Source organism: Platalea leucorodia (genome assembly GCF_965183815.1).
Source record: "Platalea leucorodia genome assembly, contig: HAP1_HAP1_SCAFFOLD_123, whole genome shotgun sequence".
Classification (NCBI taxonomy): Eukaryota; Metazoa; Chordata; class Aves; order Pelecaniformes; family Threskiornithidae; genus Platalea; species Platalea leucorodia.
The window spans coordinates 122,135-137,575 of record NW_028121414.1 but is presented as its reverse complement, the minus strand read 5'-3'; the positions used below and the strand labels follow the sequence as shown (position 1 = coordinate 137,575).

The window sequence follows — 15,441 nt, the reverse complement described above, 5'->3', positions numbered from 1 at the left end:
GATCTTAACGGTCTTTTCCAATGTTAATGATTCTATGATTCTATGATATCTCTTGGGTTGTATTTCTGGGATCTTTAAAGAGAAGAATGTGTCCAAAAGCAGTCAGCATGGACTTTCAAAGGGTAAAGCATGCCTCACCAAGCTGACGGCCTTCATGATGAAGTAACTGCATTTGTGCATGAGGGGACAATAGTGGATGTTGGTCACCTTAACTTCAGCAAGATTTGTGATGTGTTCTCCCTCACTATTCTTGTACCCAAGTTAGGACATTATGTCCTGGAAGGGCACACAAACAGATGGTTTAAACACCAGTTGGATGATCACGCTGAGAGAGCAGTGGTGAAGGGGTCATACCCTACCTGAAGGCCAGTGGGACATACTGGGGCATCATGGGGCAGCACAGGGAACACTCCTGGGCTCTGTGCAGTCTGACAGCTGTATCCATGACCAAGAGGAGGCAACTCTCACCATGTTCAGCAAGAACAAATGCTGGATTCTGCACCTCAGATGAAATAATGCCGGGCACAAGTATAGACTGGGAGAGGAGTGGCTGGAGAGCAGCCCTGCAGAGAGGGATCTGGGGGTGCTGGCTGGCAGGGGGCTCAAAAGGAGTCAGCAGTGTGCCCTGGCAGCCAAGAGGGCAAACCGCACCCTGGGGTGCAGTATAACGAGGGGCTGAAAAGAGGGGATGTTGTGGTTTAACCCCAGTCGGCAACTAAGCACCACCCAGCCGCTTGCTCACCCTCCCTCCCACAGTGGGATGGGGGACAGAATCAGAAAAAGAAAGTAAAACCCGTGGGTTGAGATAAAGACAGTTTAATATGACCACAGAGGAAGGGGAAATAATAATAATAATAATAATAATAATAATAATAATAATAATAATAATAATAATAATAATAATAATAAATAATACACAAAACAAGTCATGCACAATCACCACCTGCTGACCGATGCCCAGATCATCCCTGAGCAGCAGTCGCTGCCCCCCGGCCAACTGCCTCCATTTTCTATACTGAGCATGACGTCACATGGTATGGAATAGCCCTGTGACCAGTCTGGGTCAGCTGTCCTGGCTGTGCCCCCTCCCAACTTCTTGTGCACCTGGCAGAGCATGGGAAGCTGAAAAGCCCTTGACTAGTATAAACACTGCTTAGCAACAAGTAAACCATCACTGTGTTATCAACATTATTCTCATCCTAAATCCAAACCACAGCACTGTACCAGCTGCTAGGAAGAAAATTAATTCTATCCCAGCTGAAACCAGGACAGGGGATTATCCCACTGTATTTAGCACTGGTGCAGACTCACTTGGAGTACTGTGTGCAGTTCTGGGCCCCACAACTGAAGAAGGATGTAAGGTAATTGAATGCGTCCAGAGGACGGTGACAAAGCTGGTGAAAGGGCTGGAAGAAATGTCCTCCGAGGAGCTCCTGAGGACACTGGGCTTGTCTAGTTTGGAGAAAAGGAGGCGGAGGGGTGACCTCACTGCTCTCTACAGCTTCCTGAGGAGGGAAAGTGGAGAGGGAGGTGTTGATTGCTTCTCCCTGGGATCCAGAGACAGGACGTGGGGAAATGGTTCAAAGCTGCACCAGGGGAGGTTTAGACTGGACATTAGGAAGCATTTCTTTACCAAGAGGGTGGTCAAACACTGGAACAGGCTTCCTAGAGAGGTGGTCGATGCCCCATGCGTGTCAGTGTTTAAGAGGCATTTGGACAATGCCCTTAATAACATGATTTATCTTTTGGTCAGACCTGAAGTGGCCAGGGATTTGGACTAGATGATCCTTGTAGGTCCCTTCCAACTGAACTATTCTGTCCTATTGTGTTCTATTCTGCTCTGTTCTGTTCTGTTCTAATCTATATATATATACCTTTTACAGGGTGGATCCCTCCAGCAGCTGGGCTCAGATGCTCAGTCTCCTCAGTAGCTGCCTGGGATACCAGCCTCCCCAGTTGCAGGCACCTGGACATATGAGCCCCCTGAGGCCGCAGCCCCATTCGAGATGCTGCTTCAGACCACCCCAGTCACACACACACACACACACACACTCTCTTAAGTCCAGTGACTCTGGTCTCTCAGTTGCTGGCACTAATGACATACGGGCTGCCTGAGCCCCTGGTCCTTCTCCAGTGGCTGCACTCACCCCCCTGTGCTCACGTGTTCACGCAGAAGAGAGATTCCCCCACACAGCAATGAGCTAGAAATTAAGTTTAACGAGAAGATAGGACAGACTGCACTGGTCGGGACACTCCCCTACACTTCCTATAATAAAAGTCCTGTGCAATCCAAAAATGCTCTTCCCCTGCATCCCATAATGTGTCCTACGCCCCTAGGCAACAATTCCCTTAGTCCAAATGGTGATCCAGAGAGCTGCTCGCAGTGACTCCTCTTGGTGGGTTTCACACCTGGACAACGGGGCTGATGGCTCTCCCAGGGCAGCCCTGGAAGGAGCTGGGACAAGATGTTCCTTCCTCAGGAGCCCGTCATTTGGGTTCCCACCTGCCACTGTGCATCTGTGCTCTTCTCACTTTGTGGAGATGGGCTCTTGATGAGCTGGTGGCTCTCCTGTGATGGGTCTGGGAGCAGCTGGGGCAGGGTGTTAACTGAGTTACTCCTCCTGCCATCGGTACTGCTTTCTTTGTGTGTGCACATGAGCTTCTATCACTTAACCTAACACAACCCAACAAGAACATGGATCTCCTGAGGCATCTGTATTTGCAGGTTACATACCTATGCACTGGTATTATTTAGCATATTTAACATAGCAGCTCATTGGAATTGCTGTCCAGAATGCATCAGGATTAGGGGAAAAGCTGTGTTGTTGCACGGGCAATGGCTTCGTTCAGGGCCAGTAGCACAGTCTTGTTTCTAAGACTGTAGATGAATGGATTTAAGACTGGGTACAGGACAGTGTTCAGCAAAGCCACAATTCTGTTTGTCTCCAAGGAAACATCTCTGGAAGGACGCACATAGAGAGCAATGCAGCTCCCATATGCAATGGCCAAGGTGGTGAGGTGGGAAGAACACGTAGTAAAAGCTTTTTTCCTCCCAGCGGCTGCTGGCAGGTGCAGAATACAGAAAAGGATGCCCATGTAAAACCACAGAGTTAAACATAAGGAACCCAGTAGGATAAACGATAACAAAACAGAGTCTGTTTTCCAAAGCAGGCTGGGGTCAGAGCAGGACAATTTGAACAAGGGGGAGTTGTCACAAAAAAAAATGGTGGATCTTGTTCGAGCCACAGAAAGTCAGCTTGTAGAGGAGGACCAGACGGTAACTGAAGGCTGTGATGCCTATGACCCAAGCAGCAACAACCAGGTGGATGCAGAGCTGAGGCTTCATGATGGCAGCATAACGCAAAGGCTGGCAGATGGCAACGTAGCGGTCAAAGGACATGACAACAAGTAGAACCATCTCTGTACAGCCCAGGACAAAATGGAAACAGGACTGGGCAAAGCAGCTGCTTAGTGAGATTGTCCTCCTACCAGAACTCAGGATCACAAACAATTTGATGCTTGTGGAGGTTGTAAACCAGATTTCCAGGAAGGCCAGATTGCTGATGAAAAAGTACATGGGGGTTTGCAGGCGGTGATCCACACACATGAGGAAAATGATGGTTGCGTTCCCCATCACTGTTGTCAGGTATATGAGCAGAAGGAGCAGAGAGAGAAATAGCTGTAGTCTTTGATCAAGCCCTGAGAAACCTCTAGGATGAACTCAGTAACTGCAGTTTCATTTTCTGCTGCCATGCTGAATTTCAGTTCATCCTGCTGAGACAGGAAGATGGCAAAACCCAAGTGTGATTATTTCACCGTCTGGATGAAAGGAATCCTTCCTTCTCTGCATCTTTCCTTTCTTGCAGCCTTCCTCCTAGATAGCACAGAGAGAGAGAGAGTCCTTCAAGCCTTTCTCACCCCCTGATTTTTCTGGTTTACGTTTCAGTTCGAGTCCTCAGAGAATTTGTTGTCATCTTTCTACCTTTCTCAAACACTCCCAAAGGATTCTTTCTCCAGAGCAGAAGATTTTAAAGAGGCTGCGAGCTATTTCACCCCATTCCTGGCAAATTCCACATTCACTCAGACCTATTGCAAACATCTGTCACACCTATGTGCCAAACTCATCTCTTCTATTGCACAGATGCTAAACCATCAAATGAAATGAAATGAAATACATATGTTGAAAGCAATTCTTTGTACTTTTCAGTAGTACTTGCCTTTTTGCACTAGGAATCCTTTAGAATCTCTTGTTTTCAAAATAAGTAATATCTAGTATCTCTGTTGTAATCCCCTGCTTCCTTCCACACCTTCTTGCTCTCTGTTTCCTCAGGAAAGGGGGAGGGGGTAGAATAGGGACCAAGTATAACTTGTCTTCTTTCGTACTCTAAATAGTGACTGAAAGGTATGATGACTCCACACAGTCTGTCACACAGTCTCATCTGACATCCGTCTGCACTGAAACACGCTTGTTTCCAAAGTTGCTCATTGCTACTGCTATCAAATGTCCTGACCTAAACGCAGAGCAAGAGAAGAGCATCTGGAAGGGATTTGTAACCTTTCTTTTGCATGCCAGTTATAGGTTGGGAGGAACCAGCCTCTAGCGTTTTCTCTTGTTTCCATTGACTCTAGAGGGAGCCTGGGGAAAACCAGTTCGCACAGGCACGTGCAGCCAAGTAGATGAAACTCACTATTCAAGTCTCAAATCACTCATTTATTAAGGTTTTGTGTTTTTTTTAATGTCAAAATAGACATCTAAGAGAAGGCAGCACAAGAAAACTATATGCAATGAAGACTGACGTTTTTCCCTTCATCTTTATATTTGTTTTTAGACATGGAAAGGAGCAGAGCAGATGACTGCCAAAGTAGGATGATTCCAAGTGCAAGGGAAGGAGAGGGAGAGGAGGAGAGGGTGGGTTTGAAGCAGTGAAACAGATCTTCTCCACAGGCTGTGTTGTCCCCTTAGGCTCTGTCCCAGGCCAGAATGGGTAGCACTTCCACAAGGAGTAAAATGGGAGGATCAGTACAGGGCAGTGCTCCATGTTTGCACTGACATTTTACCTTGGGGTTCAGGTTAGTCTTAGATCCCAAATGCCTGGCTTGTTCTTTGCCTCTAGTCTGGCATAGGGGAAGCTCTGCACTCATTTTCTGAGATTAAACCCCTGGCTGTATTTGAGCAAAAGCTCAAGCTCAGTCACCTACAGCAGTATGAGCGTAGTGAATCAGTGAATGAGAGGGGACAGTCCCAGTGTCCATTTTCTGTGTCAGTTCAAACACTCAAAGGGTTGTGTCTTCTTACTCTCTTGGGTGGCGCCTCAATTCTCTAAAATTGTTCTTCTCCTGAATGCACTTTCCTAGGGGAACCTGCAAATTTGCAGGCAGCTTACAACAAAGCAGCTTCTCTTCAGGCCCCGCATCGTCAAGCATGCAGCCAGCATATGCCATAGTGAGTGAAGAAAGATAGGGTATGCAGGTGAAGGATATCCAGGTGAAGAAGGCCTTAGTGTGCCTTTGCACAGAGGTTATCCTCAGGACGGTGCATATAATGTAGGCATAAACCACAGTAGTCATTGTGAAGGAGCTCAGCAACACAGCGGAGAAGAGAGCAACGCCCATGTTTCATAGTAGCTGGTGCCCATGCGGGCTGCTCTCAGCAAAGGGATGATGCCGCAGAAGAAGCAGTCTCTGCAGTGGGCACAGAGGGTCTAATGGCATACAGGATGGTGGGGCTGAGCGTGGAGAGAGATGCCGTTCCCTAGCAGCTAAAGATGAGCATGGGGCACAGCCAGGAGCTGGTAAGGACAGAGTCGTGTGAGGGGCTGCAAATGGCCCTGCAGCAATCGAAACACATCACAACACATAGGTTAAACTCAGCTGTGCTGACGGAGAAGGGACTTGTAAGCATCTGCAGAGATATCTTAATCTCAGCATGAGACTGACAAACATGTTAGGGGGAATGACCAGAGTGAACCAAATATCCAAGAAGGACAAGGTGCTGCAGAAGGGATGCCTGGGGGTGTGGCACTAGTGGTGCAGCCAAAGGATGGCAATGGTGACTGCATTCCCCATGACAGCGGGCAGAGAAATCACCAGCAGCAGTGTGAAAAGGAGGGTTTTCAACTCGCAAAGGACTGAAAAGGCCTTCAGGAAAAATATTCTTGCTCCGGTGTGGTTGTGAGGATCCATTTTGGTACCCGGTCAGTTGAAGGTGTGGCAAGGGTAACTAATATCGTGCTTGGTGAAATTCATCTTGTTACCTTTGTCAGCATTCCCTTCCCTTTTCTTAGGTTTCCTCCTCCTTCTTGAAATGGGAGACCGCAACTGCACTCTGTAGGGATTCTGCTTTTCTCTGTGTTTTTACCCAATGACATGAAACAAATATGGATGCAGCCCACTTAGCTTCAGACACAGTAAATGCCTCTCCAGCCTTGCTGGTTTGCATGGGTATTCTGGACTGCCAGCTAAGAACTGGTATTTCTGGCAAAAGCTGTGCGAATTACATTACATTTCGAATGGTGGTGCAGCTGGGTATCAGGCCTGTGCCGGTGTGCAACCAGAGCACTTCAGTCATTAATCCCCTGTGTGGTCCAGGGACTCTCCCATCTCATCATCCACATCGACAAGAGGAGAGAGTGGTCTGAGACAGTGCTTCAACTTGAAACCAAGTGGCTGAGTTCAGTCAACCACCTTCAAAATTAACCTCCTCCAAAATGAGCCAAAATGAGTCTCCTTCAAAATTAACTGTTGGACTGACTGGTGTGGGACCTCTCCAGGTGGGATTTCCAGACAGTCGTAGAGAATGCAGATCCTGCTGTGCCTAGACCAATTCCTGTGCATAAATGTGGGGATTAACATCCTGGGTGGAGAATCTGACTGTTTCCGAGATCCCTGTAGCAGCTCCTGCTGCAAAACAGAATAAAATTGAGTAAACTAATTACTTATGATGCTTGCACATGCCAGAGAGGACACACAGGTCAACAGGCCAGCTGGATTGTATGAATTCAGTAGAACAGTTGTAAGGGGAGTGTCACCTGATCCAGTGGAAGACACCGCTGCCAGGACCCTTGCAAAGGAGACTCTTCCAACTTGCATAATTCCATGATTCAGTTAACCTTTCCCTTGGAGAGCTCTTCAAAGCAGAGGCTGAGGAAGAAAAAAAGTCAGAGAGGCAGAAGTAGAGATATAAAATATGCCAGCACAAATTGAGAAGCAGCTAAGCACCACACGGCCGCTTGCTCACACTCCCCCAGTGGGACGGGGGTAAAATTGGAAGGGAAAAAGTGAGAAAGAAACTTGTGGGTGGAGATAAAAACAGTGTAATAATTAAAAAGAAATTTTTACAAGAATTCTAAGGAAAAGAGGAAAAAAATAAAAGAGAGAGAAAATTAAAACCCAAGAAAAACAAGTGATGCAAATGAAAACAATTGCTCACCAACAGATGCCCAGTTAGTCCCTGAGAAGCGGCCCCCCACCGCCAACCTCCCCCCTGTTTATTGCAGAGCATGATGTCACAAGGTATGGAATATCCCTTTGGTCAGCTGGGGTCAGCTGTCCCAGCTGTGGCCCCTCCCAACTTCTTGTGCACCCCCAGCCTACTCACTGGTGGGGTAGGGTGAGAAGCAGAAAAGGCCTTGACTCTGTGTAAGCACTGCTCAGCAGTAACCAAAACATCCCGTTGTTATCAACACTCTTTGAGCACAAATCCAAAACAGAGCCCCATACTAGCTAGTTGTCGTGGTTTAACCCCAGCCAGCAACTAAGCACCACACAGCCGCTCGCTTACTCCCCCCCGGTGGGATGGGGGAGAGAATCGGAAGAGTAAAAGTGAGAAAACTCATGGGTTGAGATAAAGACAGTTTAATAGGTAAAGCAAAAGCCGCGCGCACAAGCAAAGCAAAGCAAGGAATTCATTCACTCCTTCCCATCGTCAGGCAGGTGTTCAGCCATCCTCAGGAAAGCAGGGCTCCATCACGCGTAATGGTTACTTGGGAAGACAAACACCATCACTCTGAATGTCCCCCCCTTCCTTCTTCTTCCCCCAGCTTGTATACCGAGCATGACATCATATGGTATGGAATAGCCCTTTGGCCAGTCTGGGTCAGCTGTCCTGGCTGTGCTCCCTCCCAGCTTCTTGTGCACCTGGCAGAGCATGGGAAGCTGAAAAGTCCTTGACTAGTGGAAGCGCTACTCAGGAACAACTAAAACATCACTCTGTTATCACCATTATTCTCATCCTAAATCCAAAACACAGCACTATACCAGCTACTAAGAAGAAAATTAGCTCTATCCCAGATGAAACCAGGACACTACTATGAAGAAAATTACCTCTATCCCAGCCAAAGCCAGTACAGATGCCCATCCACAAGAAGGGCCAGAAGGAGGATCTGGAGAACTACAGGCCTGTCAGTCTGACCTTGATGCCAGGGAAGGTTATGGAGCAGATTTTCTTGAGTGCCATCATACAGCACGTATAGGACAACCAGGTGATCAGGCGCAGCCAAGATGGCTTTATCAAAGTCAGGTCCTGCTTGACTAACCTGATCTCCTTCTATGACAGGATGACCTGCTTAGTGGATGAGGGGAAGGCTGTGGATGTTGTTTCCCTGGACTTTACTAAAGCCTTTGACACTGTTGCCCACAGCATTCTCCTGGAGAAACTGGCTGCTCATGGCTTGGACAGGCATACTCTTTGCTGGGTAAAATCTGGCTGGACGACCAGGCCCAAAGAGTTGTGGTGAATGGAGTTCAATCCAGTTGGCGACCAGTCACAAGTGGTGTTCCCCAGGGCTCAGTGCTGAGGCCAGTTCTGTTCAATATCTTTATCAATGGTCTGGATGAGGGGATCGAGTGCAACCTCAATAAAGTTGCAGATGACACCAAGTTGGGCAGGAGTGTTGATCTGCTGGAGGGTAGGAAGGCTCAACAGAGGGGTCTGGACAGGCTGGACCGATGGGCCGAGGCCAACTCTATGACATTCAACAAGGCTAAGTGCCAGGTCCTGCACTTCGGTCACAACCACCCCATGCAATGCTACAGGCTTGGGGAGGAGTGGCTGGAGAGCTGCCTAGCAGAAAAGGACCTGGGGGTGTTGGTCAACAGCCACCTGAAGATGAGCCAGCACTGTGCCCAGGTGGCCAAGCAGGCTGCTAGCATCCTGGCTTGCATGAGAAATAGTGTGGCCAGCAGGACTGAGGGATTGTCGCCCTGTACTGGGCACTGGTGAGGCCACACCTCAAATGCTGTGTTCAGTTTTGGGCCCCTCACTACAAGGAAGACACTGAGAATGTTTGTCTTCTCCCTCTTTGTCTCTGATGAGTTCATTGGCTGGCCTTCTTTGAAAGTGGGGAGGAATCAGCACTCTCAAGGGTGGTATCGTCTCCTCCTATAATGGTCTTCAGCAGAAGGGTATTTTAGACTTGGCAACTTAATCTTTCACTACGTAATGCCAGGTGCACTGCGCCACATGCTGGGCAATGTGTGGCAATTTGCGCCAGTGAGGGACCCTTGCTCAGCTGGGGCCATCCTTTGAAGACATGAGGATTACAACTGTACCTTAAGGTCTCTCCAAAATTAAACAGAAACATCTCCTCTTCTCTAATCCCTGTCACAGTGTTGCCATTTTGTAATTTTCCTGGATTAGTTTTCACTCATGGTTTGCAAGAAAAATATGCTCTTTTGGAAAGAGAATCAAAACCAGGATTTGCTCATTCATGTAAATGAAAATATGGGATTGTCATTCTATGTGAGACACGATTTTTGCCTTTGATCTGAGAGAGTTTTCTTGTGTTCTTTAAATAACTTCCCTCCCAAGCCATGGCAACGCTGCGATACATAGATCATTACATCAAGCTGGCACATGTGTTCCTAATACAGAAAACTAAGATGGATGAGTGTAGTCTTAAATGCCTAAATTAGTGGGATGAATCCTATCCCATCCAAGCTGGCAGAGTGCCATCAATGCTTCTTCACTGAAGAGGTTCTGGAATCACAGGTGATGATTTAGCTGAGCTGCCTTAGGCATGTTACTGTGATAAATCCTCCCCAAAGTCACTTGTGCACCAATAGCTCTGATATTATTGGGTAGATAGCTTAGGCTTGACAGACTCTTCACTGGTGCCTCTATGCAGCAAATATCTGAGGTCCTTGTGTTGCTCTAATGGCATGTTCTCCAGACTGTTCACCTTATTCATCTCATTCACACAGGGGAAATGTCCTGGTGAAGCTGTGGGCATAGTTCATTCAGGAAAGTGCTCCTTAAAGTTAAGGCACAGATCACTCCAGGAGTTAACTCCTTCTAAGGCGTATGAACAAGACCATGCCCGGTGCTGCTTCCTCCACTCTATGCAGACGCCAAACTCGATTTCATGCCATACATGTGCACAGAACCTCCTTACTGTTTGCCTACAAAACACAACAAAGCACACGTTACAGCCCTCACTTGATTTCATGTACTCTGAGTGGAAGAAACACAGACATATAGGACTACGTCTCTGGGCTCCAGGGAATCATAGAACCATAGAATCCTAGAATCGTTTAGGTTGGAAAAGATCCTTAAGATGATCGAGTCCAACCGTAAACCTAACACTACCAAGCCCACCACTAAACCATGTCCCTAAGCACCACATCTACACATCTTTTAAATACTTCCAAGGTTGGGGACTCAACCACTTCCCTGGGTAGCCTGTTCCAATGCTTGATAACCCTTTCGGTGAAGAAATTTTTCCTAATATCCAGTCTAAACCTGCCCTGGCTCAACTTGAGGCCGTTTTCTTCTCATCCTATCGCTTGCTACTTGGGAAAAGAGACTGAAACCCACCTCGTTACAACCTCCTTTCAGGTAGTTGTAGAGCGCAATAAGGTCTCCCCTTGGCCTCCTTTTCTCCAGACTAAACAAGCCCAGCTCCCTCAGCCACCCCTCATAAGACTTGTTCTCTAGACCCTTCACCAGCTTCGTTGCCCTCTGGACATGTTCCAGCACCTCGATGTCTTTCTCGTAGCGAGGGAATCCTCATAGGCCAGATGAGACCCAGGAGGCATAGTAGTTAAGCACTATGAGCAGCATGGCCTGAGGACCAGGCTGTCCTCCCTCTAATGGATGTGAACAGTAAATACCACACTTCCTTATGTGCCGAAGAATCCCCTCAATGACTATATCTAAGTCCCTGGCATTTGAGCTGGATGAATAATGCATTTCATTATTTTTTTAAGTGACTGAATTGAAATTGCTCATAAATAAAGAAAAGAAGCATCCAAGTTCACTTGGAGGACTTTATTAAATGAACAAAGGACTGTGCTGATCCACTTCAAACCAGCTCTTTCTTTTGTACAGCCAGGAGGCTAGTACATGTTCTGTGGGTTGCCAGTGAAATGAAGACAAAACCAGTTTCAGTCCGCTCAGAGAAATTTTACCTTGAAAGTACCTCCTTCTTTTGATTTATGAGACTGACTCATTGCAAATGGCTTCTGTGGGACATTTTAAACTGAGATGAACCTCTCCCAAATCACCTTCTCTGAGCCAGGCCCCTTGGTTCCTTCTGCTACCCATGGGAAAAGTTTTCCTTTTGGGATTCACCATGTCCTAAGGTGGGTGACTCTATGCTCACCACTTAACAGATCTCTCTCCACCGACCAGAGAAAAGGGCCTGAGATCAGATGCCTAATGTAGAGATTAGATGTTCGTTTAGATACTAAAATAGTTGTCCCGATCCAATGTCGGGGGAGGTTTCGATACGATCCCAAGGACGAGATTAAGACGCTGGAATCGGTCAGATGTCGTACAACCTTTCACTTTTATTTGAGGGGAGAAGAGAACGGAGGGAGGAGGGAGGACAAGGGAGGAGAGGAAAAGAATAGGGGAGAGAGAGTTAGAAAGAGAAGGAGGAGTTTGTCACCACCACTTTGAGTCCAAGGATCTTCCGCAGGGTCTTCGGTGGCCTCAGGCTTCGTCAGGGACCAAAGCGGGGCGGGGGGGGGGGGAGCCTTGAGGGTGCAGGAATGGAAGGAGTGGTCTCGCGTGCGCCGCCGCCGCCCCCGCCGAAGGGCACGTGTGCTGCTTATATAGGGGCTCCCACGCACGTGCGGATCACAAATGTGTACGTGCGGTTTGCCACGGCCGTGCTGCCCCCGCCTCTGCTCTTTTCGCGCCTTTTTGTTGAGAGAAAGAGAAAACAAAGGAGAAAGAAAGAAAATGCAGAGTTGAAAGGGTTGGAGATAAAGGTGGAGGAAAATTGTGGGGAGGAAAAAAGGGAATAACATTGTTTCAGGTGAAGGAATGTCTTAACACAGATTAACTGAGGTTGGTTGTGGCTGATGGATGGTACAGATTTTTGTTACACCATCAGGTGGAGCATTAGGAACAAATTGCATATTTGACACAATGTGTCGAATTAATTGAATAAAACCTGGAATTATACAGCATAGGAACAGTAAGGTGGCAGTTGCACATAGCAAATACAATATTAATTGTTTGACCCACGGTGCCCCTGGTAACCAGGACCACAAATCGCCATTCCAACCACTCCAGGTTTGAACAGGGACATGGGCTATTTTCCTGATGTCTTGGTTCAGTTGGAGAACCACTTCTCCCACATCATCTATTTCTAGGCAGCAGGTAGAGATATTTAATTTTCCACACACCCCTCCCTCCTCAGCCAATAAATAATCTAAAACCATGCGGTGTTGAAGGATTGCCATGAGCATTTGTTGAGATTGTCGAGTTAATAGGTCTATGGCGTCAGCGGTTTTGTTGGTGATAATTTCTAGGGCCACTTGTAGTCTGATTATTCGGTTTAGATTATAGATTGGTTCTCTTGCCCCTGCAATGGGCTCATTCGGATTCCAGGTTGCTGGTCCATAGTGTTCAATTATTCGCTCAGAGGGCCATTCGTCATTCCCCCATTTTTGTGTCCCACCTAAATTTACCTTGGTAGATCGCGTCTTACGGGCAATACTTCTATCCCCGAGGTTATCATACACTTTTACGCCTAGTTGGGGTCCATCAGTTTCCGGCAAGAGGAAAAATAGGGGCCTTATGATTCCTATGTAACAAACTCCTGACCACCCCGCGGGTAAGAATTTGTATGCCGTATTCCCACAGATCCAATAATGCCCTTTTTTGGCTTTATTTCCTTGAGCAAATGGCCCATCTTTCCCTGGTGGAAACTGAAAATAAGTTGTGTCTTTGTCACCCAGAGGGCTGAAAAAGGTGGTTGCCCCATCCCTTATTTGGCCGGTACAATACCAAGCCCCATGAGTAGTGAACATTTAATATTTACTTTTTGCAAAGAAAACTAAACAATTACATTTTCTAAGCAAGTACAACATTTCATGTCACTTGGCTATTAAGTTTTCCCATATACAGGACTACTTAATGATGAAGATAGAGGAAGATCAAAAAAAGTAAGAATTATATATATAGTAAATCATAGGTTGAACTCCTTGAGATGTCCAACATAAATAGGTATCATTGGAAAGTTATTGGGTATTTTTTCTTAAATAAGCACACACACATATACGTGCTTAGACATGCACCAGACAATTAGATGTCTTTGTACTATTGCATAAAGACTGTAGTGCACTGAAACATCTAACATTTAGCCTGTTTGCCATAAATATTAAATCTTGATTTATTCATAGAGCTGCAATTAAGTACAAACATGTATGCACACATATGGACCACCCGTTATAAAAACTGATATACACAGTGGGATATTCTAATGGGTTGGTGTCCCTGAGTTAAAATGATCCAAAGTAGCAGGTGCATCATGGTCATATCACTGCCCTTAAAAAACAGGAATAGGAACAAAACTTGCTCCTTGGGTTAGAAGGAGGGAATAATCCATTTGGTGTGGATTTTGTCGGTTCTCCCACTGGTATCTTTTGCTTTCCATGTATATTTGTTTAGCGGGGGTATCTAATGTGAGAGGCACAGCTCCCACGGTGGGAAGCTCGACCAGAACCGGCTGGCTGGGGGAGTAAGATGATGCACCAGGGCAATTGGGGTTTCGAGAGACATGTACCATGGTTGGCGCCTGTGGACAAAATGCCGCAATTTTCGGGCACCCATTTGTACCCCAGTGATTATTGACATTGGCCACTGCCTCCCCCACCTGCTCGGCCCATCCCGGTTGGTGGGGTTTAGTAGATCTCCCTTATTATTACAGGTGAGTTGTCTGATAAACATCCGCCCTCCGTCTCCCTCCTCACCCTGAGGGGGCGGAGGTTTTAGTTTCCCGCCACTCTTTTCGTCCTTCTTAAACCCTTCCTCCGTGTCCAATGCTGGCACAGAACGCAGGTTCAGTTTGGGAGGGGGTCCTTGCCCGGACCACCTCCGCACCAAGAGCTTCAACTTTTTGGTGGGGAGCCCATCCATTAGGTCTCGGGGCACACCCTTTTGCAGTCCCATTTGCCACAATCCTTGTCGGAATGGGGGTTTCTCCCTTTGTGTAGGGCGGGGCTTCCCCCCGAAAAAGCCAGCAATTTATTTGCTGGCCTCGCTGCCTGCACGGCCCTAGTTTCTACCTTTTGGTAAGTCCTGTCTACTGGCCCATATTTCCTCCCATAGTTTATCAGTTCCTGAGCTATCTCCCCCCAGGTCCACACCTTCCTCCCCCACTGCTGCTGTTCAGGGGTTACTGTTCCCTCCAGGGCAGCTGCAATTCGCTCTTCGTGAGGCACATTTTGGATTCTCCCCTGTAATTGGATCCCGATAGGTTTTAACGAGTCGGGGAGTCCTCTTATTAGCGGTGTCAGCCGCTCGGGGTCTACCGGTAACAACATCGGAGAGCTTAGATTTGGTTTAAGTTCCCGGTCATACATCATTTGCAGGCATGCTGCCTTTTGTACGTTTTCTAGCAGTTGCTCAACCGAACCAGTTATAGCCAGGGGATCCCCCCTCTCTAATGGGTTCAGCCCCCCCGCCCAATATGCTGCCCTCTGGGTCAGAGACCATGGGGCTCGGCGATCGCCCGTTGTGAGGAAGACGCCGGGGCCCCAATACCCCTCTGCTTCTTTTTCCGATAGCATGATCCCGTCCCCCCCCGACAGGGATACCCTCCACACAGATTCGGTTTCGGACTCCCTTGCCGTCCTAGCAAAATCCTTTCGGAGTTTAGCCAGTTCGGTGGCGGTAAAAGGGATTTCTTTGGTTGCAACTTGGGGACAGTTGTCGCTATCATCCTCATATATGTATTGCGTTTTTACCAGCGGGCACATATGGGGGGGGGTTATCCACAGTCTCCCTTAATTGCTTTAAGTCTTTTTGGGGGTAGATTTGGCGTACCCCTTTCTCCTCCAGCATTACCTCTGCCTCAGCGAGGGTGTCTGCCTCCCTCAGGAGCTGAACCCTCAGCTCCTCCTTCAAAATCATATTTTGGCGCTTCTCCTCCTCTAGCGCCCATTTGGTCTCTAGTAATTGCTCTCGCAGCGGCGCTATCGCCGCTTGCA

General features: G+C 47.5%; 1 protein-coding gene across 1 annotated transcript; it reads right to left on the bottom strand.

Moving 5' to 3' along the window:
• Positions 1–2,805: 2,805 nt before the first annotated feature.
• Positions 2,806–3,753, bottom strand: LOC309603540 (olfactory receptor 6E1-like; the record flags this gene model as incomplete). The annotated part of the gene is given in 3 exon segments (XM_082338361.1): positions 2,806–3,222; positions 3,224–3,711; positions 3,714–3,753. Coding segments are annotated over 3 exon segments (945 nt in total).
• Positions 3,754–15,441: the final 11,688 nt, after the last annotated feature.